At 21.7% G+C, this 26,633-nt stretch overlaps 1 protein-coding gene across 1 annotated transcript in view; it reads right to left on the bottom strand.

The window, feature by feature from the left end:
• LOC112602179 overlaps nt 1–16,946 on the bottom strand; it is a 73,838-nt gene extending 56,892 nt beyond the window's left edge. Inside the window, exons 1-21 of the mRNA XM_025350136.1 lie at nt 16,920–16,946; nt 16,118–16,156; nt 14,955–14,996; nt 14,665–14,721; nt 13,802–13,846; nt 12,346–12,402; nt 11,952–11,996; nt 10,295–10,348; nt 9,693–9,767; nt 7,869–7,895; nt 7,695–7,736; nt 7,441–7,506; nt 6,838–6,900; nt 5,220–5,279; nt 3,897–3,941; nt 2,701–2,757; nt 2,510–2,566; nt 1,984–2,040; nt 1,855–1,887; nt 1,659–1,697; nt 532–576 (exon numbers count right to left, since the gene is read on the bottom strand). Of these exons, the coding sequence (XP_025205921.1) occupies nt 532–576; nt 1,659–1,697; nt 1,855–1,887; nt 1,984–2,040; nt 2,510–2,566; nt 2,701–2,757; nt 3,897–3,941; nt 5,220–5,279; nt 6,838–6,900; nt 7,441–7,506; nt 7,695–7,736; nt 7,869–7,895; nt 9,693–9,767; nt 10,295–10,348; nt 11,952–11,996; nt 12,346–12,402; nt 13,802–13,846; nt 14,665–14,721; nt 14,955–14,988 (958 nt within the window). The 5' untranslated portion in view covers nt 14,989–14,996; nt 16,118–16,156; nt 16,920–16,946. The remainder of the gene's footprint in view (nt 1–531; nt 577–1,658; nt 1,698–1,854; nt 1,888–1,983; nt 2,041–2,509; nt 2,567–2,700; nt 2,758–3,896; nt 3,942–5,219; nt 5,280–6,837; nt 6,901–7,440; nt 7,507–7,694; nt 7,737–7,868; nt 7,896–9,692; nt 9,768–10,294; nt 10,349–11,951; nt 11,997–12,345; nt 12,403–13,801; nt 13,847–14,664; nt 14,722–14,954; nt 14,997–16,117; nt 16,157–16,919) is intronic.
• Nucleotides 16,947–26,633: the final 9,687 nt, after the last annotated feature.

Genomic DNA, 26,633 nt, shown 5'->3' on the forward strand with positions numbered 1-26,633 from the left:
CACGATTGTATCAATTATCCGTGTTTCTAATAAGCGGCTTCTACTGTATTTAATAGTATGTTTCCTATTTAGTGTCTACAATGATCCTAACAATAATATCATGAAAAAAAAAACTTTTTTTTTTATCTTTTATTATATAATCCATAATCTGTTTCAAATAAATAATAAGTGAAAATGATTGATTATATGATTTTAATGACAAATTTAATAAGTCTTATAATGAAGACACTTGACAGTTATTTGTATACAAAAAAGTATGTACAATATAAATTTATAATATTATTACCTAGTACAAATGTGGGTATTATGTAGGTCCCAACAGTCGACATTATTTCATTTTTAATTTTTATCTGATATTATTAGTGTTGCGTACGTACCTACTTAAACTAGGTAATAAGTGCAATATAACAAGTCACACTACACTATTATTTATTTTTGTTCAAATAAACAATTTACAGCTTATACTGTAGCTTAAGTAAATTTGAGAATATAATATTATGATAAATGATAACAAGAACATAAGGTACATACCGTTCATTACATCGTCGTAGTCGTTTTTTTCTAATGACTCTAAAACTATAATTATAATACATTTAATATTGTATGCACTGAATTTAAATAATTATAAGCAAAATACTATAAAACTAAACGTATAATTCACAAATTGTAATAAAATAGTCGATTTTTGATAATATTTTGAAATTTTTAAATACAGTTATAGTCTATATTTATTTAATATAGTTTAACTGTAAAACCAAACCAATATTTATTTTCAATACTTGTCTTTGCGAGTAGGTATGAAGATAATAGCTAAAGAGAATGACTTAGTAGTTCCAAACATTTTCTTTGGTAAATTAATAGTAAAAATGTACAAACAAAACTTTTAAACTTAAAGTTAACAACTGGAATACAAACTATAATGAGTTCGTAATAATTTCATGTATTACACAACACGTATTGTTATCATTTAATAACCAGTGCATTAATCGATATTGTAGTGAATCAGGTAGGCACACAGTAGGTATAATACTAAATTTAAAATGAGATCAGTATAGGATGGCGAAGAATTTTTGCCAGCGGCAGACAGAAGACGTCAACCGGCTTATGGCAAAGAATCTTAAACATAATATAGATACCTATAGTAGTAATATTACAATTAATTACATTGAATCTATAGAATATATTATTATGTAAAAAAACAGAACAATAAGTAAAAAGAAACTTAATAGTGAAAATCATTGTTTTATTACAAATCTATAAAAACTATCTACACCAAAATTATTAAACAAAATATGATTGGTTTTTATTATTTTAATATTAATGTATCCTTATTTTCACTCATAAGTAGGTAATAGTAGAGTTAAACTATATTATTGGCTATTGCAAAAAAAACTTAAACGATAGGTACACATCGGTGATTAAGAATCACTTTTACTAGAAATATATTACAAATGTTTAACACTCAGTCGTCTTAATCTGACCATTTTTTTCTAAAATGTATCAACCTTTTTGACCTTAGGAGCCAGTATATTACTGTACTACTGTATATTATAAAAATTGTACTATCAATCTTCAAAAAATAAGAATTTTAATACTTTAACCAGTTTAATAATAATTTTGAAGAATATTTTTAAGATAATTAATATTAAATTACTTACACGATTTGAAAGAATCAAAATTTTCATGGAATGGAATACCTTAAATCAAAAATTTTTATCACAATTTATTATTAGTAACATTCAACGATAGTAAATTTTTGATTTATTATAAAAATATATAATTACTTTCATTTAAACATATTATATAATATTTAAATAATACGTTAAAAATAAAAATAATAATAATAAAACTTACGCATTTTAGCTAAAAATGCTCTCTTGTTTGACGCTATTTGTAAAACGATTTTAAATATATTATGGATAAAATATATAATGGAATATATATTATATATAATATTGTTTTTGAATGTTTAAAACAATTTACCTATTTTTTTGTATCTAGCCGCATAACTATCAAAGTTATCACTAGGCTGAATTTGACCTAAAAACATAATTTATAAAAAATTGAAATATTATAACAAATTATATATTATTATAGTTGAAGCTTAATGTTTTAAGTAACTAAGATGTATATGAGTTGAAAACAAAACGATTAAAGATTTTCTATTAGCTTTACGAGCCATTCACGCGTTTTGCCTACCAAACTAATTGATTTTACAATTATTCTGTTTTATTGTTAAGTTACAATTTATTCTATCATCATGTGTGATTTTTTAACCAAACAAATTTCTAAATAGATTCAGTGTCTTTTGCTTTTCTCTTGGTCGCTTACCGCGTAATATCCATTAGAGTCTAATGATTAGACAATAAATTCTTATCATTTTTCAGATTTCTATTCACTCACTACGTATGTCTACGCATTTAAGTCTCATACAACTCATCTAAGATTTTAAGAATCCTTTTTTAAAAGCATATTTTATTTAATGATGTGTTAAGTTCAAACTACTTACTATGTTTAAAAGTATTGAACAGATTGTATTGATCATTAATAATCAAAGGTTGTATATCTAAAATTGTATTATTAATACTCATAGTTAATAAATTACTTTATTGTATTAATAATTTTGGGTAGTAAATTTTTACTACGATATATAAATAAAACATTAATAAATATCAATATTAACTATTTGAATTAACTCACCATATGTTGCGAATCTATCTTCATAATCAAGTGGTGTTTCACTTAATTTTGGAAATCCTAAAATAAAAATGTTTTGATTGAATCTAATATTTTACACAACAAATTTATTCGTATTATAACGTTCTGTAATAATCTTTTATTTTGAAAAATTATTGCTGTTATTTTTCGATGTGAATTTTTTTTTAGATAAAATATGTACTTAAAATGTTTCATGTATCTTTATCACAATATCTTTAATATTTTATCAAATGTTTGAATTATAAAAATAAAAAGTAAGCTGTCATGGGACGCATAATATATATGAATTCGAAACATTGAAATTAATGAATATTGAAAGTATTTACGATATATGAAATAAGACTATATTCAATACAATTAAAATTGATAAAAACTTAGTATTTACTATTTGAACAATTGGAGAACGTGATATCAATAGAAAACAACACAATGCGTAACGTCATATTATAACAAAGCTGGATAAGTTAGTCGTTTTTTTCAACTAGTTAAAGTTAAGTTACTTTAATACAATAACTAACTAAGTTAGAGTAAAAGTTAAAAGTTAGTTTTTTTTTTTAGTTTAAAATATAAATTTAAAAAATCCATTTTTTCAAACTCAATGTATTATATAAATTAGTTATAAAGTAAATAAGTAACGAACTTGAACTATTGGAGATAAATTAAAAATTAAATTTAACAAATGATAGTGATCAACATTTCAAGTAGGTAGGTACTTATAGACTGTGTATTACAATAAATACTAATGTGAAAAATTGATAAGAAATAATGAAAAAATATTTTTGTGATAAAATTGAAAATTAAAAATACCTAATAATAATCATATTTATTAATACATTATTATCTGAAAAAAACTACAAAAATACCTATAGTTACTTATTGGTTTTAATGAATTAGATTCAATTATTTTATACATTAAATTCAAATAGTTAAGTTAGAAAGTTACTTAACTTCTACTTTCTAACTAGTTAGTGCTCAGCATTGTATTATGATAACGGTACGTTGCTTAGCCGAGTGCGTAGAGGTAATTATTTGGTTGGGTACTTGGATAGAACCGATCTAGTTTAATAAAGGATTGGAGATTTACACTAATTTAAGCATAAAACGCAGATAAAAAGTAATTTATTTCTCAAATAACTATGATTAATTTGAACAATATTAAAAATTTTAAATTATCTTACTCAGTTTTAAATCTGTAAATTCTTCCTTTGTTAATGGCTGTATAACTAGACAAGTAAATTATATTTAAATAACTTTAATTCTATTTAGTTTTATAAAAACTATCTTTAAATTCATTATGTTATTAAAATATTAACACGATAAACATATATTGGTATATCTTATTTTCATTATAAAGTAAGATCAATTCTACATGATTCTCTAAAATATACTTTTAAATGCTTGTGACGAATAGTTTAATTTTATATTATTTATTAAGTGCAAAAAATGAAAAAAAAAATGATTTAAATAGATTATCGATATTTTTTTTTTGCTGTGTAGTTTTAGAACTTAACTAAGTTGAATGTACCTCGTCATTGAGAATATTACTAAAATGTATATTTTAAGTTTAAACTGTATAAGAAAAACGATTCTAAACGAAAACAGTCTATCAATATAAATAAATAGGATTGATTTATATTATTTCAAAAACATTGCATTTGAAAATACTATTAAGTGTATAAAATATAATAATATACGTTAATATGTTCAAATTTCTGCCATTAATAATATTTTTCAATTGCAAAAAAAAAAAATATTATTATTCTTTGTTTAAATATTTAATTTTGTCTACATTCAGATGTTAATGAAATCATATTCGCGAAATGACACTAATTTTTTTTTTCTCAAATACTTAATAACAACATTTAAAAACTTTGTATTTAGTTATAGTATTTTAAGTATTAATATTAAAATTTTTATATATTCCAACTAAAAAATAATTTTAAAAGTTCGTTGTTTTGACAAATTTTTCCAGAATTACAACTTTAAACAATTAAAAAAAATATTACGACTAATTGTTTTTAATATTTTTAATTGGTACGTGAATTATTTATGAGTAATCTTGTATTAAATTTTTAATGTTAATTAACAATTGTAAACATTTTTTTATTGACAATTTAAAAACAAATCTTAATTAATAAATGTTTATAAATAGCTCAAAAAACTTCAAAATATTTTAAAATTGTTTTCATGTACATAAATATAAATATTTTGAAACCTTTAATTAAGTAAAAATTTTTACTTTGAAAAATACTGGGGATTTTAAATTTTGATATTTTAAAAGTACCATCTAGAATTTAGATCAATTTTTTTTTTACCAAAAATCATCTTCGTAGTTAAAAATCAAACTAATCAAAGTATTCTTTTTACTATAAATTGTACACACATAAACTCTTAAAAAACTCACACACACACATACATTTTCATAAAACAAAACCTTCATCACTTCACTCAGAATCTAAAAAAAATAAAAAAAGATAGATGAATTAACCTTATTTACTTACATGTTCTAAAAATTTCACGTTCATTTAAGTTAATGTCTTCAAAATCCCTAAAATCATACTCTGAAATCATAGCTTATAGTTATGATAAATCCTTACTGTAAAATGTATGTGTTATAAAATAACTATAAGTACTAGTTTTGGTTATCGGACGTGATGAACGTATTCACTCTTATTATTTTACATGACTTAAGGTGCTTGCAATTTAGTTTTGTTTTTATATATCTATCATGTAATACGTCTTTCGTCGATAAAAGTTATTAAGTATTCTTTATAAAATATTTCAAAAAAAGCAATAAAACAAATTTATGGACACAATATTTTGAGTTGACTCTTGATTATAGTGATAAATTGTATATTTTTCATAACGTGTATTCAATAACAACTGTAATATATCCTAGAAACAGTAGGATCAAAAGTACATATACTTAAGTTACATTATACACTATTCAAGTGTTTTAATTTTTAAGTTATTAGCAGTTCAAAGTTTGAGTGAGGTATAAAATATTATTTTATTAATTTAATTGACATTAAGTAGGTATATAATCACTACATTTAAGATGACAAGCGTATTGTTAAATACTCATATAAACAACAATTTATACCTTTAAAGTTTAAACAAAATACAAACGTGTAATGCACTTATGTACAGACTACGGAATATCTGATATGGCTATGACAGATTACAAGGTTCTGTCAAGCAAAAAAAGTTGGAAGTACTTGACTGAATAATTTTTTTCTGAACCTAGGTATACGAAAATAGTAACTTTTAAATTCCATCTGGATAAATGATTTCAATTAAGTGAATTTTTTATTCGTCTCGAATAGATCGTTATAAAACATCACAATATCTAAACTATATAGGTTAAAATTTCAATAACAACGATAAGCATTCTAGCAAGCAACGTTATTATTTATCGTGGTCTATAGTTACAAAATTTGGAAGTTTGCAACAAATATATAAATAGATTAAAGTTGTACACTAATTTAGCTGCTAAATAATTTCAGGTGTCTAACCTTTAAAGCATTAAGACTTAGTTTAAGTCATTTAATCTTTTAGACTAAGAAAAGAGTCTACCCCATTGGAAGAACTACCCCAGAAAATTAATTCGATATAATATACATACATAATGCATATATATTAGTTACGTACTATACATAGTTAACAATAATTATATACCTATTTGTCTTATGCTGATTATGACTAGATACTTTTTTGTTAAATAAAAATACCTTTGTGCAGTTAAATACAAAAAAAATTGTAAACATTATTATATTATAATTTTTTTAATTAATTAATAAAACTATTACGTAACACAATAGTTACTATAATACAATTAGTTATAAAATTAATTAACCCGGTAATTTAATTAAAAAGTTTTAAAAATAAACTTTTAACTTAAATGTTTTACTAATTAATGCATAAGCAAACTATATGTCATATTGCATGTACTAAAATATACGTAGTACTATAATACTTTTTTACAAACCAGCGACTCATTGAGGAATAAAATGCAGAAACTGTTATTATGTGATATTTTTATAACTTCAAATAACTTCAATTATATTGCTTTTTAATACTTCTATTTTAATTAAATTTACGTATTAATAGTTCTCTTACTTTCTCGAAATTCGTGTATCCTCTTATTGTAATTTTCATAATTTTCAAATGCACATGGAAGAACTAAGTATATATATATAACATATATAATTAATTATTTAAATACATGAATTATTTAAAATAATATATATAAAAAAATGTATACATTCTTAAATGGGGAGTGAATGAAAAATTGAAAGGATAATTAGTAAGTAAATTTAAATTTAAAGATATAATAACAATGATTAAATTAGAAATATACACTATTTAACTGTAAAAATTGAAAATCAACGAAACAAATTTAAAATATCTCAACAAATCTTTTTTTACAAGTTAAAATTGTATTTAAAATAAAAATAGCAAATTAATGAAAATATAATAAATTACAATCAATAAAAAAAAAAAGTTAAAAGCAAGCAACTAAATATAATTTATATTTTATGTACATTGAACTATATAATAAAAACTAACATAAAAATAAAAAGCAGTGATTATGAATTTATTTTATAGAATTAAGAATGGTAATTATAAATTTTCTTAACAGAACTTAATTTTAACTTAAATTCACAACTTACTATTAAATTAGAATATGGCGTACTAATAGAAACTCACAACATAACTTACTAAATTTGAAAATAGTTTGCCTTATCTCGTTAAATGCTATTACACTTCGTTTTCTAGTGAATGGCTCTAAAAATGTTTTTAAAGTCAATATAGAATATATAGATATATAATAGTTTATATTTAGCGTATACTAATTTACTATTTTCCATCGGTAAATTATGTTTACAAACAGATAAAAATCATAAATTAAATATAAACTTATTAAACTAAACAGTTATTGCTTATTTTAAATTTAATATTTTTTAAGAGGTTACCTCTATAATCTCCTGGACCTCTTCTATTATCAGCAATATCAACTATAAATAAATTAGCAAAAAAAAATTTATAATCATTTTTTTTTTTACTTTAATATCATAATAAATTAAACTGAGTCTAGTATACGTGTAAATTTCAAAAAAACATTCAACCAATAAATTATTAAATATTACCTGCTGGCTCAGCTATCTCCGGATTTTCTAAAAATTTAAAGTTTTAATTAGGTACATATTAAAAAAAGGTGGACAAATGAGTGTGTTAAATTTGAATTCAATAATATATTATTGTATAAAAAAACAAGCGGAAATGGTCAGTTAACTTAAATCAAATATATTTCATGATACACTTTTTTCAAATAACTAATTAAGTCTTTCATTTTACTTATAGTATTATATCAGGTTGATAATCATTTTTTCGAAAATATAACCTTTATTATATAATTAGCATTTAGTGATTAAATTTTCGAAATATTTCGATTTCTTTTGAGCTATTTATTAATTTTTTTTTTCATACGTATAAATTAATGTAGTATAGTAGGTATAAATATGCATTATTATAATAATTATTATTATTACTATACTATATCAATTTATAAACATGAATAAAAATATAATTAATAACTCAAAAGAAATCGAAATATTTTAAAAATTTTATCTTAAATATAAAATGATAATACAAACATTTGGTGAAAATTCCAAATATCTATAGTTTTCATCAAATAATGGATTTACTTAAGAATGCCCGTTTTTCTTATTTATTTTATTTTGTTTTTCATAATTATTATAAAAAAGTACACTAAATTTTGAATTCAGACCTTTTTTAAATTACAAACTAGATCCAAATTTCTATACAAAACAACCTTCAAAGTTGAAAATCAACGCATTTTATCAATAACTCTTCGTGTACATACACAGTACACACACATATACAAAATACATATTATCATAAAATAAATACATTCATCGCTCCGCTCAGTACCTATATAATTAAGAGTAAAGTAGATAGGTAACTATTCTGTTGTATATAATCGTGTTACATCATAGAAGTTACTTTTTAAAATTAATTTTATTACAGTTATTTTTAATTTGCTTTACGTTATTACCCCAACTTCGTTGATAAGTATATAATACGTATATATTATAATTAGAGCTCGGAAGTTGTAAAAACTGCATATTGTTCCGTATGCTCTCAATTTATAGCAATCCAAACTAGAAATCTGAACTATACAATGGTGAGTTAAAAAATTTAAATTGAAAATGCATATTTTGCATATTTTGTCAATTTAGCGACTTAAAAAAAATGCACATTTCATTGATTTTATACAGATATTATACATATTTTTCTAAAAAAATTGATTTTTTTCTTTCTTAACCTGTATATTTCAATTAATATTGAATATAAAACTCAAAATTACCAACGAAGTTATTTATTGTCATCGTCACAATCAAAAATTTAAATTAATAACAGCGAACCTTGACCTAATCATTGATAGTTCAATGCAATTACTTAACAGGTATTAGATAACATGTATTTTTTCATAATTTTAAAAATACTGAAAAAATATTTTAAATTATATTTTTAGTTCAATAAGATGTTAAAAAGTTAACCAGTCATACATTTTTTCAGTTATAAACAGTTTTTATGTACATTATTATTATTTTTAAATTTATTAACAACATCTGATGATTTTTTTTTTAGAATTCAGAATAATTTTTTTGCATAATATTTAACATTTTTAATGCATATTTTCAATTTTTTCGTGCATATTTTGTCTTTTTTAGCTCCTACAACTTCCGAGCCCTAATTGTAATAATATTAAAAATAAAATATGCTAGTTATTAATATAGATATTTTGATATATGTATATTTCTGTATTTCACTTAAACAGAGTATAAAACTGATGTTTTATACTGAATTTAATTAAAGTAAAGAAATTAAAATTTAAGTTAGGTATACTAATAAAAAAAAAAAAAAACATAATAGTTATCAAAAGTTACCAATAAAAAATGAAAACTCATCCAGATATCTGATGGGATCTCTTATATCTAGTCTTTTCATTTTTTGATAAGAACCTATAAATAAAAAGTGTTTGGCTTTATTAATACGACATCATAAGTTATAAATAAAGTGTATTCATTTTTTATAATATGATAGATACATATCATACATGCTGTTTTAAAAATAAATAATTTTTAACATTGTAATGAATTAAATTTCGTTTTCAAAAAACTTAAATCAGTTCTTAAAATTGTAATTATTAATTAGCCTATTACTATTATTAAAACTGGTTGTACAAATATTTAAGTGTAAAAAACATAAGACTTAAAAAATACGACTTAATAGACATCTATTGTACAGCAGAGCTTTACTCATTTGCCTATCTTTTATGTACGTATATATATTTAATACAATATTCTTAAACTAAAAATCGTAGTATTCGATATGAATGTAATATAATATTATATTTAAATGCGCTATAAAACAAAAATAGTTTACTACTTTATGCAATATTTAATACTATGATACATAACTAAATATTCAAAAAATAAATAAATATATTTTTTTATTTTAGATAAAATATAAGATAACCAATAATTACCCATCAGGATTTGCCTATATGCTCCATCTTGTTTTTCAAATTCTCTTGGAACGGCTGAAAAAATAAATAAAAAATTATGTTACGATAACGTATGTTGATTTTCACTGTTTTAAAATATTTTTTCGAAAATCTAACAAAAATGTCCTATCAAACAGTTCAATATGGTGGGTTGATAACATTAATTATGTAATAATATCAACATTTTAAACAGAGTGAATCTCGAAACATGTTCATTAATGATGAATTCTAATTCTGATTTTAGATATCCTTATTATGATAGTTTATATTTATGATAATATTATCAATTTTTTAGAGTTTTATAACAAAGAATTTTTTGTGTAAACCAACTTAATTAATGTTATTTGAGAATTTACAATCACAAAAATTATTACTATGAGCATTAATACTTTTTATTCCATATTATTCTCTCTGGATAATTCACTAATTATTATTCTTATTGTGATATTTCTTATAAATAATTATCTCTGTTTGATTTTGTATGACTTATCCGTTATGTATTTTTGTTGTTCTTATCGTCCTACTAGTAGAGTGGAAATTTTTTACCGCCATTTAATCTTAATTTTTATTATTCTGTCGTCAGATCGCCATTGGGGCACAACCATTATTCTTCTAGTTTATTATCAATTTTTATATATCTAATGTGTTGTTATTTAGTTTAATCGATTCGAGTCTAAACTCATTTTTAAATATTAGTCCTTTTTAAAGTTTTCACCGCCAATGATATAAACTTATCCCAATATCTTTGACACTCTATGAATCACTGTTAGAAGTTTTCAACTTAAAATTGCTTGTATTGATTCATCGTATTTTTATTATTTCGAAGTCATTAAATCTTTGTCCTTTAAGATCAGTTTTAATTTTTAGAAATAAAAGTTACAAGAAGCAAAGTCCGATGAGTAGGAAGTATGAGATATGAATATTGTTTATCATAAAAAAATTCATGGATTGAGCAGAATTTGCTGGCTCGTATCGTGATGCAACAACTATCATCAAGCATTAAACTTTCTGAACGCCTATATTGAATTTTTAAATTTTTTCTCGCAATTTAATTAAAACTCGTTTATAGTAAGTCTGATTAACCGTGTAACCAGTTGAGACTAATTCATATGAAAAAAGCCTTTAATAACAAAAATAAAACTATCAGCGACTTAATTATGTTGAAACAATGTTGTTGAGCTATTATAGGTCTTGTTGATATTACTAATCTCTATTGTGAAATTTGTGATGATTATCTATCTCCTCATTGCTTCATATTCAAATATTATTTTAATAATTTCAAAAGTTTCTGTCACTAATTTTTTGATTTTAGTTTAGTCCCTAAAACTTTGAGCAGTATATTGAATTTTATTTGGAAACTATTTAAAAAATTTCATAATATCCCATAAGTTTTCTTCAGTTTATATTTGATTTTATTAGTTAAGTTTGTCTCTACAACCAAAGCTCTAGCTATAATAAACTACACGTAGTTATATACCTTAAGTTCATTAAAACTATCTACAATAGATTCAAAAGTAAATTTATATTATTTTAAAATAATTTATAACGAGTGATTTTGATCACCTAATTAAAGTATTACTAAAACATAACCATAATAGTCACGATAATTTAAAAAATATTTTTCTAAATAACTACTCACTTATTTTAAGCTTAAAAGCATACTGTTCAGTCATTGGAAATATTTCTAAAATTATTATAAATATTTATTAAGTTTATTAAGTTTAATAAATAAATATTATAACTACTAGCTATTGGTAATATAAATCATAAATACGTTTTTAAATTTAAATTATATCTACTTGCTTATTTTTAGTGAAAAAAGTTTGTTTTTAATTAAATAAATAAGTTTCCATTTATAAATTAAAAGTTTATGGCGATGGTTTTGCTAAAAAAATTATGGAAAAAATGAAGACTGTAAAAACTATTAGAATTATGCGTACTTAAATATTTCTGTTTAAGTAAAATGTTGAAGAATGTTTTTACATCTTGATAAAGCAAGTACCTACACATCGTACATATATAGAATAACTTACTCAATTCATTCATTCTGGTTGTATAAGCATCATACGTTTCACATTGTTTTATGAAAACTAAAATTTCAAATTGAACTATGATTTATTCAGTAATTAAAAAAATATTATAAACAAAAAAAATAATGAAAAAGTTTGTTTGTATATATACCAAATATTATAAAATAATTATGTTATATAATTAATATTAAGCTTATTCATATTGGTCTAAATTTTCATTCCAACGAACCGACTAAATATTTACCAATATATTATACCAATCAAAGTCATAACTAGGTATTAATATCAATGATAAAAACATGCATATTATTAGGTATGAAATATGCTTTAATAATTTCCATTACGTACAATTTTCAGTTAAAAAAATATAATCATTCAATCGTTATTATATCAACTTTGTAGACGTGATTACAAATTCAAATAATTTTCATTTTTCTGATCAGTTGAAAAAACAGGCAAAGTTTAGAAATTACTTTTACAATAACCATATCGTCAATGTATTCACAACCATCTAATTACTTTCGAAAACCACCTACAAAATCTTAAATTATCTTAAGCCTACCTACTCTTTAAAAAATAAGAGGGCACTTAAAATCTTAAATGACTACTATTCAAAAAGCAAACGTATTTTCCGTTCATCTCACTCAAATCTTAATGTCTCAAATTTTTTATAAAAAAATAACAACCTAAGACAGATAAAATAATTAAACATTCACTAAAATCATCATTTACTATAAAACTCCTACAGAAACATTTTACAACTAACAAAATTCATCAATTAATACAATAATTTTTATTAAAAAAAAAACCATCAAGATATGAATTTATCACCTCTAAAGTTACCAGAAACCTTAATAAAAAATACATATGCTACTAACACATATAATTACTAAATCTTCACTTATCTTATTTCCCATATCATTAGAAATATGCTACATCCATTCTTATAAACAAGTCTCTTAGTATGTTACAAATCTTAGTATCCATTTCAATCTCTATACAAACAACACAACTATGTATATCATTTCCATTATTTATCATTCCTAAATCCCTAAAGTCTACTTATACTTATGCTAGCGACTAAGTGTGTGCATGCGACTTTTTTACCATAAGAAAAATATGGTAGGTACCATGACTTATCATACTAAAATGTTTTAGATAAAAATATCACTTTAACAAGTGACTCGTTTTTTTAAGTCTTCATGTAAAAAATTAAAAACTAACAAAAATGTATGTATTGTACAATAAAATAATGTATTAATTATGTATGAATATTTAAAAAAAAAAAAATAGCTTTCGAAATGCCTCATCATCTTGAACGTTGAAATGAAAATACAGTAAACACTAAACTTTTTTAAAATCTATGTCGTTAAAAAAAAACTTCGAATATCAATAGTTATCCAACACAATCACACTAAATTGCATTGTTAAATAAAACTTTACTAGTAAAAATATGTACTTCTTTTTAAATCGTTGAATTCTTCTTCATCTAATCCATTGATTGCTTAAAAAGTAGACAATTTTTCGATTAAAATTAATGGAAAAGTAAGTTTTTTTTATTATTTTATACATTTTTTAAACCGATTATTCTTGTTTATAAATTTATAAATTTGTGAACATGTATACAGTATATATATTTGACAGTAATATTTAAACAAGTGAAAAATAATAATTAAAAAAATGATGAAGTTAATTATTATTTTGATTATTTAAAGTTTAGTTAAGCAGTTTTATATAAATACAAAAATAAATTAAGTAAAAATATAAACTAGTTTCTGGATTTCTAACCAGACTAAACCTAATTTTTTATTTCCAAATTTCTAACTTAGTTTGTTAAAAATTAGTTGATGAAAATCATAACTTAATTGAAGATAGTAGTTAACAGTTAGTTTTTCTAGTTTAACAATTAAACTTAAAATGTTGTTTGTTCAAATTATAAAGTATTACTTTTACACTGAATTGATTATAAAATTAGGTACTAACTACTGAGTAGTAAGTAATAACAATTTATATTTATAACAGTGGTTTAAACCAATAATTGAAAACCGATGGAAAAATTTTCTGTCATCGTGCAGTTTTAGGTTTTACAAAATATTAACATTTTTGCAGTATAAAATATACTTATTACTTTATTATTTTTAACTTGTTAGATAAGCCTATTTCATGCATTGAATTTAACTAATTATGTTAGAAAACTATTATGAATTAAAAAATTCCGATTAGTATCCAGTTTTAAATAATCATATTGAACAACTTTAAAATTGAGATATTTAAGCCATTTTAGAATAATTAGAAATTATATTATATTTAATAATTATTTACCAATCATAAACATTCTTTGTTTGTAGTGTGGGTAAGTTTCAAATATACCCGGTGATTCTAAAAATAAATAAATGTATATTATGTTACATATTACATTTTTTTTAAGTTTAAGTTAAAAAATCCACATATTTATTTCACTGATAATATATTCAAATATGAATTAGTCTTGTCAAAAATAAATAATACTTTACAGAAAAATAATTTCATTTTATTCAAATAGTATCCATATAATAATGCATCCATTAAATTAACTACAAATACATTAAATAACAATGTTTTAAAGAATTTACTTTTTAATAACAAATAGAATTCCATGATATCCATAGTTATTTCTAGAACAATTTAAAAATACATTTGAATGTGAAAATGTGTGTGCCATAGATATTAAACATCTAAATATTTAGTAAGCATATAAAATAATAAATATGTTTATAGTTTATTCAAATAGAGAAGAAATAATAAAACTAAGAAATAAAAAATAATATTTAAGACATAATATGCACTCGTATCGTTTTTTAAATACGTTACTAACATATTATTACTTTATAACCTATAAAAAGCACTTTTAGACATTTAATACGTCCTAAGTATAATTTAGTATAAGAAAATTACATTTTAAATTAAAATATTTTTATAAAAACACGCATTATTTATTATAATAATTATTTTATTTGATACATTGCATTAAAAATAACCTTAATATTCGTAAAATGTTTAATATCGATTTGTTGTCATCATATAATATTTATTTATTTGATGCAATATATCGTTTAAGAGATATAAAAGTAGGTATATTTAATAAAACAAAAAATAAGGGGAAATCGCAAAAACATAAAAAATAATAAATTTAAATATGTTAATTAGTTAGGTGGTCGAAAATCTGGCGGAACATTTACTATATATAAGGTGATTGTAGCCATTCGAAATGGGATGCAATAAAATGTATAAAATCCAGTTGTTCCTTGTATGATAAGAAGTGTCAACTGTACTGCTAAGTAGGTCAGACATAAAATAAGTATTCGTATCAACGCAGCAAAAAACATGAATATAATTAAGGTAGAACAAGTATCAGGTACATAATAAGTTAGTAACTTGTAATTGTTCATATGGTAAAATTCAATAAGTTATTTAATAGTTGAATTCGTTTTTGATAAATTATATTAACATAATATGAAATATGTACTAAAGTAATAAAACAATCTATTAACAGTTTTAAATAAATTTATATTTAATTTAGTTAATTATTTAATAACAATCTGACATAGAAATTGTTCTTCTGTTTTATAAGGATAAAATTATGATTAAAGCACATTTCCTTCCTGATTGTCTCCTCCCCTATCCCTCTAATTTTCTAATTAAACTCGTCTTTACATTTTTTATAACTTTAAAAGTCCTAATAATACTAGTAATTATTTTTTCAATACTTAAATAAAAATAAAAAGAATATACTTGCCCTTAAAATTTTGTTGATCTACTATGTCACTTAACGTTTCTATGGAAATTATGTAACATATATTATACATATTAAATTGTTTAATGATAAAAATATGGCATTTAATAAAAAAATTGTTATATGATAAACTTTAAATGATAATAGTTAATTTTTAACTATATGCTCAATATGAGAATTGTTTCGTATTTTTCTTAATACACAAACTAAATTTTACCAGTCTCTTCTCGGACGAACTTGGTACAGACAAATTAAAAAATTAGCTTTAAAATTGAATTTTAAATATCACATTCAACTTTTACTTAAAAGTTAAAACTATAATGAAATTGAGGAAAAATTAATGCATTTGAGTACCTGTTTAATAGATTATAAGTAACTTTATAGATAAGATTTGATAATAAAATTAACAGTTTTATATTTATAGATTTTTATAAATAAATGAACTATTTATTAAATTAATAATAGTAAATATGTATCCTAAAAGTAAAGGATAAAGCTCCTTAGTATCCTCCTTGGATCTGCGATCGTAAAAATGTAATATTTTTTTTTTTTTTTTGCATTTATGGGATAATGTATGCGTAATTTAGGTATTTTTAAATTGTTTGGTTGGGTTAGATTTTGCGTTTATGGTTCAAAAACTACACAATGATTGATAACGGGTGATTCCGGGCATATACTCAAAAAAACTAGCACGATTTTCAATCGTAAACAATCAATTTCAAAGTGATCATCGCAGACCAAATACTGCTATACTATCTATAAAATAATACTATGTATGATAGATAATTTTATTTAAAAAACTTACTTTTGTCTAAATATATTATATCTTCATATTTAATATTAAATTGCGGATAATCTAAAAAAAAAAAAAAAAATGCTTATGATATAAAATATAATAATTTATTTTACTAAATAATTTTTAGATTCTAAACTTATTAATTAACGTGACAAAGTTAAAATATAAATTTTAGGTCCTGAGCGGAGCGTTAAATTATTGATTTTATAATAGTATGTATGTATTTTTTTTTTTGTATACACGATGAGTAATCAAAAAAATACTTTAATTTTTAACTTTGAGGCTGGTTTAAATAGAAAAATATATCAATTTTGTACTTAAAAAAGGATAAAATTTAAAATTTTCAATAATTTTAAAATAATATATACGTAAATAATCGAAAAAACCAACAAAAGTTAAGAAAAATTGAAATTTTTACTCAAGCCAGTTTTTGAAAAAATCAATTTTGTTCTTTTTGATATAGGTAACTCAAATTTTATGTAACCCCTCGGGCATAAATTCTGTTACTAGGTACTGAAAATTCATCGTATATAATAATAGATACACAAGATAACCATTATTTTCTAGAATATACAATTATAGTTTTTTTTTTCACTTACTTTTTTTAAATTCCACGAATAAAGTTTCAGATATTGGTTTTAGACCTAAACAGAGAAAGCGATAAATGATTTAGTAGAAAGAAATACTCTAATACAAACATGATTTACGTATCCCATATCAATCACCGTCAAATTAACTTTTCTTGTTATACTGTTATAGATACCCAGTATACTCAAAACGTTTAATTAAAAATATATTAATATGATATTCTCATACAAATCAATAATTCTATTATCCTATTTCATTTTTTCAGTATTGGATAGTCACGTGTGATTTATTTTCATTTTATTTGTAACTTGTTTTTTTTTTTTTTAATTTAAAAATAAAATTATTCACCTCCTTTGAGAACTTATAAGAATTCCGAATTTGTAATATAATTTTAATATTATTCTTAAATTTTGTATAAAATTGAAAAATGAATAATTATGCATAATATTTACAATTTTGGAAAATGGATAATTTTAGTTATGATTCTTTTTAGAAAAATCAGTAATTCAATTAATTAAGTAATTAATTTATATGATTTTATTTAGACAATAATAATTTTTAAATTTCAAATTAAAATTAATCAGAATTGAAATTAAAAAAAAAAATGAAATAAATTAATTTAAACAACTTACAAAGAGATTTGTATTTATTATAATTTTCAACACTTATCTCGGTTGTTTCTGGGAAAACTGAAAAATTAAAATTCCCATTAGTCTATTACTTTTGCTGCACTTAAAAAAAAGTCTACGTATTAATATAAGTACTTTAAGAATATTTTTAAGATCATTTTATTCTTAAATTAATACTCAACTAAATACCTACTTAAAGTTATTTACTATTTACTAATTTACTGTTAAAACTATTTGAGTAGACATATAAACACATTTTCGTTATGTTAAAAATACTTACAATTACTTTCAATTCTATCACAATATTCTTTATAAGTCTCTGACATTCTTGGATACACTGAAAAATTACATTTTATCACTTTATAATTATTAATATATTCAGTTTTTGAGTCATGTCCTATACAAATAATTTATTTAAAGTGTGTAAATATAAATTATAATAATTGTTAAAAAAAAATAAGATATTAATAATTAAAAGTAATCGCCTGTGAACTGGAAATATCTATATTATAGAATATAAGTGATTTCGAAGGAAGTCCGACTAAACTGGGAAGCGAATAAAATATATAATACGAATGAAAGCTTAGTGAAATAAAAAGTTCCTCTTGAACAAATTTATTTCATAATTTAAAAGAAAACCATACTACTTGATAAATGGTGAATTGACCATCATAAAATAATTAGCCTATTGACCTACGATAAATAAGACTACCAACAATTTACTTAATAAAATTGTACAACTTAACTTCATAATAAAAAAAGTAATGATACTCTTAATTCACACAATCAATAACCAATTTTTAAATAGATATTGATAATTTTTAATTATTTTATTAATCATATTTTATACTTATTGACTATTATTATCATTAACGAAATACATGAATAAATATATTATAATATTATATATATTATTATTTATATAATATATACATGAATACATATATATATAATAAATAGTAGTAACTTACTTCTTTTTGCAAAATAACGATTGTATACTTGATGGAAAGCTTCAAATATATAAATATATATAATGCATTGATATAATATAAATAAATAGATTTTTAAATTAATTATTTTATAACAAAATACAAAAACATTGGTAAAAACTTTTTGTATTATTAGTTATAATCAATTTACTCAAACTAATTCGATTAACTTACTTACATTATATTTATATAATAATGATACGTTTATGAATAATACATTAATTTGAATATGAACCTAATTAACTTTAATATCTAATAGTTTAATATTTTAGTTTATACAAATTACACACCACTGTCCACTAGAATCTCGAATTATGAATAATGGACTGATTCGGTGATTGTGTATTTTTCCGAGTAATTTAAACTATTTAATTGCTAATTTTAACTTCGTTTCGGTCCATAATGTACCTATTACCTAGGTATACGTAAACTATCCTAAGATAACTTATCTATCGGTTTATTATTTTGTTATGAAAGCAAACTAACATAAGCCGTAGTGTGTTTCTGATTCTGGTTCAATAATATGGGACTTATGCAAACTAAATATTATAAAAAAGTTTAAATTATGTAAATTAAATAAATACGCACCATTTTTTGCCATCCTATTATTAAAGTGTACTTCACTTTCAAATGGCTTTGGAAATTCTATAAGAACAACAGATATGAAATCGGTTAACATTTTAAATAAAATAATTAAAATCATATTCCATAGATAATCATTCCAATATGTTTTTTTATTATAAACTATATTATTTTTTTTTTAATTTCTAAAGAAGTAAAAAGCACAATAGTTTTTTTAGATAAATTTTTAGCAACTTCAGCACTCAGTAATAATGAGGTCAAAACCAGGAGACTTATTTAGTGATATTTGAGTATGAGATATTTTATATCATTAGCTGAGAAAAATTTTACTATAGAAGTTTTTTTATTCTATTATTATTCATTTTTTTGACATTTTACTTTTGTTACTTAAAATTTTTTCACTCTAATTAATTAAAATTTTAAATTATTTAAAATTATAGTTAAATTTATTTTTATATAATATGTAATTTTAGATACTTACTGGATTTTAACAATTCAAAGGAATTTTCTGAATGTATTTTTAAATCTGAAATGGTCATTCAAATAAAAATACTATTTAATATTTCTAACGTAACTAATAAAAAAAAGTTCCAATTTTTTATGAAATAAAATGGTTTTTATTGTGAAGTAGGTATAGTATAGATAGTTTGTTGATAGTGATTTGAAATAAACTTATTCACTAATACCAAATAAATAGATAACTGGCTACAACCAATTAGGTATAATTTTTAATATTTTTATTTTTATTAAAATTGTTTCTGTGTGAAAAGAAATAAGAATAGTTATTTTTAATATTAAAATATTAACCTTCAATTAAAAATTAAAAATAAAATAAATTCTCGTTAAGAGCCTGAAAATTATTTAATTTATTTTGTATAGATAATTTAAGTAAATTATTAATTGTTATTAGTAATTTAATTATTAAAATGATGTCACAAAATTAATTTGTATATTTTTCCCTTTTAAATAAGATAGTTTAAAAAACTTAAAAGTTTACCTATATAATACACCTATTATAAATCAAATAGTATAATCAAATTACATCCAAACCATCTTATGCAATTCTTTCGATTCTATTTTCTATAGCAATATGTACATATTATACATTCATATCATATCATATCATATATTTTTAATGTGTATAGAAAATTATAAGAGAAAATTAAGCATTTTATTGGGAGTTTATTACTAATTTGAAATAAATTAATCACATATTAGTACCTTATATACTAAAAAATAAATGTATAACTATTGTATCTTAAGTTCTTACTTAAATCCTGAAATCTTTTTATAGTTTCTACAAAAGTATATAAATTAATATATATCATGTATTAATGCATTGTATATTATGTATATTATTATTTTATACATAGTATATTATTATGAATAAATAATTTTTTAGTTTCAAAATAATATTCTTAGTTAATGTATATTGTATATATTATAAGTTAAGACTTTAAAAGTCTCGGTTAATTAATTTTTTAACTTACTGAAAATTTTCATTGTATTTCTGAAATCAGTAAACTGTACGCTAAGATTCGGATAATCTGAAAAAAACATAATTGCTTTAATATTATACATACCTTTTCACTAAAAATGAGCTAATTTTGTATAATATTTTTAATATTTTTATTGGTAAGAGATATTCAATAAAGAATATAGTAAATATTACAGGATACTTAAAGTTGGGATTTGATTAACTTTAAGATGGAACTGAAATCATCTTACACGCAATGGACCAATAAATTAGAAAATTATCATTATTTTAATTTTGGGGAACTTCAAATAATTTTAAGTGGAAATCCCCTCTACAAAAAAAATAAAAAAACACACACACATATACAACACCCCAATCACCGCTTATATCTCAACCAAAATACGAATAATATAGAAATGATATTGGTATTGCTTTAACTATCATAGTGGAATAAAAACAAAGTAATATTTGATAAAGTCGATTTTAGAGATCAATAAACAATGTAAGCCGATGGAAGTAATACTTCAATAACACCACCTCAACCATTTAATCAAAAAATAAATAAATAAATACAAATTATATATTAGATTATGTTGTAATATTAAATTATATATTATATTTTGAATAAATGATACTAAAATTAAAATTACTCACAAGCTTGGCATAGAATGAAAGATTCCTGTTTTATTGGAATGAGCCCTAAACAATAATTTGATTCTATACTATTAAAATATTTTATTATTCAATAAAAATACTATTCTAACGGAATATTTTTTTTAAAAAAATACGGTTTTAAACAAATAATGTTTAAGCTTTTTGTACGCGCCAGTCGTTGTATTGGTCCGTAACCAAACTATTATGATATTAAATTTTAAATAACTTATACATTTTTATATCATATCTTATAGATGAATAAATGAAAATATTTAAAGAATAGTAATAGTAATTAAAAGTATTTAATTTTATAATATCATGAACATAAAACGTACATATATTGTTTGTGATTAAATTTAAATACAATAATAAAAACTTACATTTTGTCTCCATTCTATTCGAATATTCACTAAAAGTTTCTCCAAATATCGGAAACACTAAAAACACGAACAATTTATTAATTATTATTAATTGACGTTAAATTAAAAATCAATAATTTACTTGTATGGCATACTCAAACCCATGAGAAAATTCGAAATTAAATTACAATAAATGTACGTCAAAAGAAAGTTATTTTTATAAAATCAAACTAGGTAGCCTATCCACTATCCAATAATTTAATAAATAACTATGATAATGTTTTTGTTAATTATCATTTTTAAATTTTTTTAAAACAAATATACAATCCTATTATACCAATAATATGCATATATCAACAGATATAAGACATAAGTTTCTAAAAAAATGGGTCTATCAATTCACAGTTGATTAAATCATCGTCGTTATCATATTGTCATCAATATAAAATGTTATCTGAATTCATTATAATTTATGATGTATATTATTAAGTATTAATTATTATGTTATTTTATTTATAATTATTCGTATAATTTAATTTATTAATTTTTACTAAATGCAAATTATATTTAATCAAATATGGATAGCCAATACATTTAATTTTGATCCTCCTCGCTCTAACGAAAATCTGTATTTTAATTCTTAATAATTATAGTTAATACTCTGTAATTAAATACATAACTATTTGGACAATCATACTTATATTATTAATTACTTTCATTTTTACACACATAACCAAATCCTGTTCTAACGAATAATTTGTTAAAATATAAATAAATAAGTTTCTCCTTAATACAAACGTTAAAAGCTATATAATAAACTATTTTTAGACATTTTCAAAACAATTGAAATATTTAATTAAATCTGTCTTTTCAAAAAAATAATAAAAACAAAGTAACAATAAAATAATAACGACCCTGATCTCATTCACTGCAAATAGAAAACTCTCCAAAAAAATATTTATTATCATTCACAGCTTATAGTTAATAATATTGTATTCTTAAACTGCGTAGTTAAAGTAATTTCTATGTATATAATAATAGGTCAATTATAATAAAATAAATTTAAAAAAGAAACGTTCAAAGTTTTCTCGACTTCAATTTAAATAATATAATAAGATGGACAAGTAGGTTCACCTCTGCGGTGTCGGGTAATAAATGAGAAAAAATTGATTTCAATAATATATTTATGTACAGTAAAACCTGTCTTATACGGACCCTTTTTAAGACAGAATCCTGTTTTGTGTGGAAATTTATTATGGTCCTAGTAGATTTCTATAATTTAACATAGGAATAAGCCCTTGACAAAACGAATCCTATCAAACGTAAAACGCAAAGCTTATTTTTGATTCCATAAATCATATATACTTTTAATTAACGGAACAACATATCATTAAAAAAGCAAAAATATTTTTGATATCCACATTGACTTTGTTATTTAAACAATTATTAAGGTCAGCATTATCAATACGTATCGATAGACAACTACATTTTATCTTGAATCTATATTATTAGCGCCCATTATTGTCACGCCGTATAGTAGTAGTTTTCATGTCTTTCGTCTCGTCTTACTTGTTATCACATTGTTTTCAAGGATTTGTTCAAATTTAAATGAAAAAATAAAATTTATAGAAGAAACTTGTTAATTTTTAAAAATAAATTTTACTTATGTGCATTTATTTAAAATTATAGCATGACTAATTTTTATGTTTTATTACTAAACGAAAACTTATTTATTTAATATACATGGAGTTTGTTTTATTTACATACATTTATTTATAACTTTAATATTAGTGGCGCTAATTACAATTTTACTAAGATGAAGAATGGCGCAAATTAAAATTTTAGTAGGTATTCAATGGTACAGATTACTTAATGCCTTTTTATTTAGTTTTATTTAGCGCAAATTACAAATTTAAAAAGTGACGCAAATTACCAAAATAAATTTTTATATGTGGCGCAAATGATATATATATATATATTTTTTTTTTTTTTGGGGTTGTTTTTGGCGCAAATTACATACGCCCAATATTTTAACTCTATGGTACGGAATATTCCTTTTTATTCAGTTACATGGAAACATGCTTAAAACGAAAATTTTTATTGGTCCCGTGTAATTGTGCACAAGACAGGTTTTACTGTATATAAAAAATGATTCTGAGAAACAGTATGCTAGTCTATGTTATTAAATAATTTAAAATATGTTACTATTAATATAATTTATTTTATTAATACATATTAGTATAATGGTAGGTTGATTTAATTTTTTTAATTAAAAAATTGTGTTTATTACATTAATAATATTTAATTATTATAATGATATATTTTTATATATTATACCATAATAGATGTATTTTATTGTTGTTATTAACTTTTAAATCAATACAATCTTGTCGATAATAATTTTAACAGGTTCATGGTATAAGAACGAAATAGCTTAAAATTAATCTACATAATTTGAAAATTTCATTACGTATAATAAAATACCCATGTAAAAATTTTAAATTACCCAAAAACGTACTTTTAAATTATAAAGAAATAAATAAAATCATTATTTTTAATTTAAATATAGAATTTCAAATTTTATCTTTAAATAAAATCAAGTTTATATATTGTTTAGATTTTTTGGTTTCAATAAATATACTTAAAAACAATCTTAAAATTAAATTTCAAATATAAGCTATAACAATTTAATACCAAACGTATCAATTTATAACTAAAAACTAATATACAAATTTTGTCTAAATTCTAACTTAGAACTCTCATAAAAAATATTTTAACCATAAAAAAAAAAAATTTTCTTGGTAAATTAAAAATCAATGTAAAACTTTGTATTACATTTACAAAATTTTTATTGAACAAACACTTTTTTATCAACATTTAAAGAAAAGGAAAATTAGAAAATATTTCAATTATCGATGTAATAATTCAAGATTAAAAAGAATTAAATGCTTGTACAGATATTTGGTGAAAATTTCAAGAATCTACGGTTTTTCGTACTTGACGTTAACCAAAAATCAAAATCAATTTTATTAAAAACTAATTTTGCGTATAAACTATAATTTTTCTTTAATTTTTTTTTTGTTTTCTTGATGGTTTATTGAAAAAAAAACTTAGAAATTTTAATTTTAATATCTCAATTGTATAAGATATATAAAATTTGATATCAATAACTCTCCTCAAAGTTGAAGATCAAAACATGTTTTCAATAAATAAATTGTATATATAAATAAAAAACACATACTTAATAATATATGAGTACACACACACATCATTATAAAATCATTAAAATATATTCATCACTTCGCTTAGAATCTAAAATGAATTTACTTACATGATAATAATCCTACATAATAGTCAACGAAGTTTATGATCTCCCAATTATCTACTGTAATAAAAAAATTTATCTACTTATTATACTAGGTAATTTTTTTAAAATCACGATTGCTTTATTATTATGTTAAATATTATAGTATGGGGAAATTAAAAAAAAAAAATATGCAAAATAATATATTTCTCACGCTCTAATGAGTATTATTTTGTGTGAGTTTTAAATGTAGATAGTACATCTACGGTAAACTATAGAAACGTAGCAAAATTTCTTTTTTTTAATAGTCATAAATCATCGTACAATAATAAAATTATTTAATTTTCAATTAGACAATCAGGGATACGATTTAAACCGTTCACAATAAATACATATTTAATATCTACTTTTAACAAATATCATTTGAAATTTTACAATAATGAGCATAAAAAATTATGATTATTATTTATGTGATTGATCTCTATTACTGGGCGATTGTAAACTCTCCCGATGGTATACTCTCCCGGGTCTACTCCAGTACTATCTGACGGAAACGTGTAAACTCTCTTGGAAGCATTCCTGTACTACCTAACGGAAACATATAAACTCTCCCGAGTCTAGTAAAAATCATAAAATAAATTTAATATACATTTAAGTTGCGCTTAAAAATAGTCAATCATAAATAATAATAATAATAACAATATAAATTAATATCTTTAGCTGCTATGAACATGATATAGTCAAAATACAATAAAAAATAAAATTTCAAAAAATCCAATATACATTTAAATTTCCTTTAAAAATAGTCAATAATAATAATAAGTTACAAATACAAAATATACGTAAAAATGTTAAAATCATTGTTTTTGATAATAAGAACATACAGATAACTCGTAGTGTAGAAATAAAATTTAAAACAACTCGGGAGAGCTTATATACTTCCTACAGGTAACTATAAAGTTGACCCGGAAGAGTTTACACATTTACTTCAGGTAAACATAATATTAACCCGGGAGAGTTTACTATTTTTAAAAATCGGGAGAGTTTACTATTTTTAAAAATCGGGAGAGTTTACTACCGCCCCTATTACTTATGGATCTTAGTATAAATAATATTTAAGACAATATCAAGGATCATTTAA

Source organism: Melanaphis sacchari, unplaced genomic scaffold, assembly GCF_002803265.2.
Source record: "Melanaphis sacchari strain LSU unplaced genomic scaffold, SCAv2.0 Contig84_pilon_pilon, whole genome shotgun sequence".
Classification (NCBI taxonomy): domain Eukaryota; kingdom Metazoa; phylum Arthropoda; class Insecta; order Hemiptera; family Aphididae; genus Melanaphis; species Melanaphis sacchari.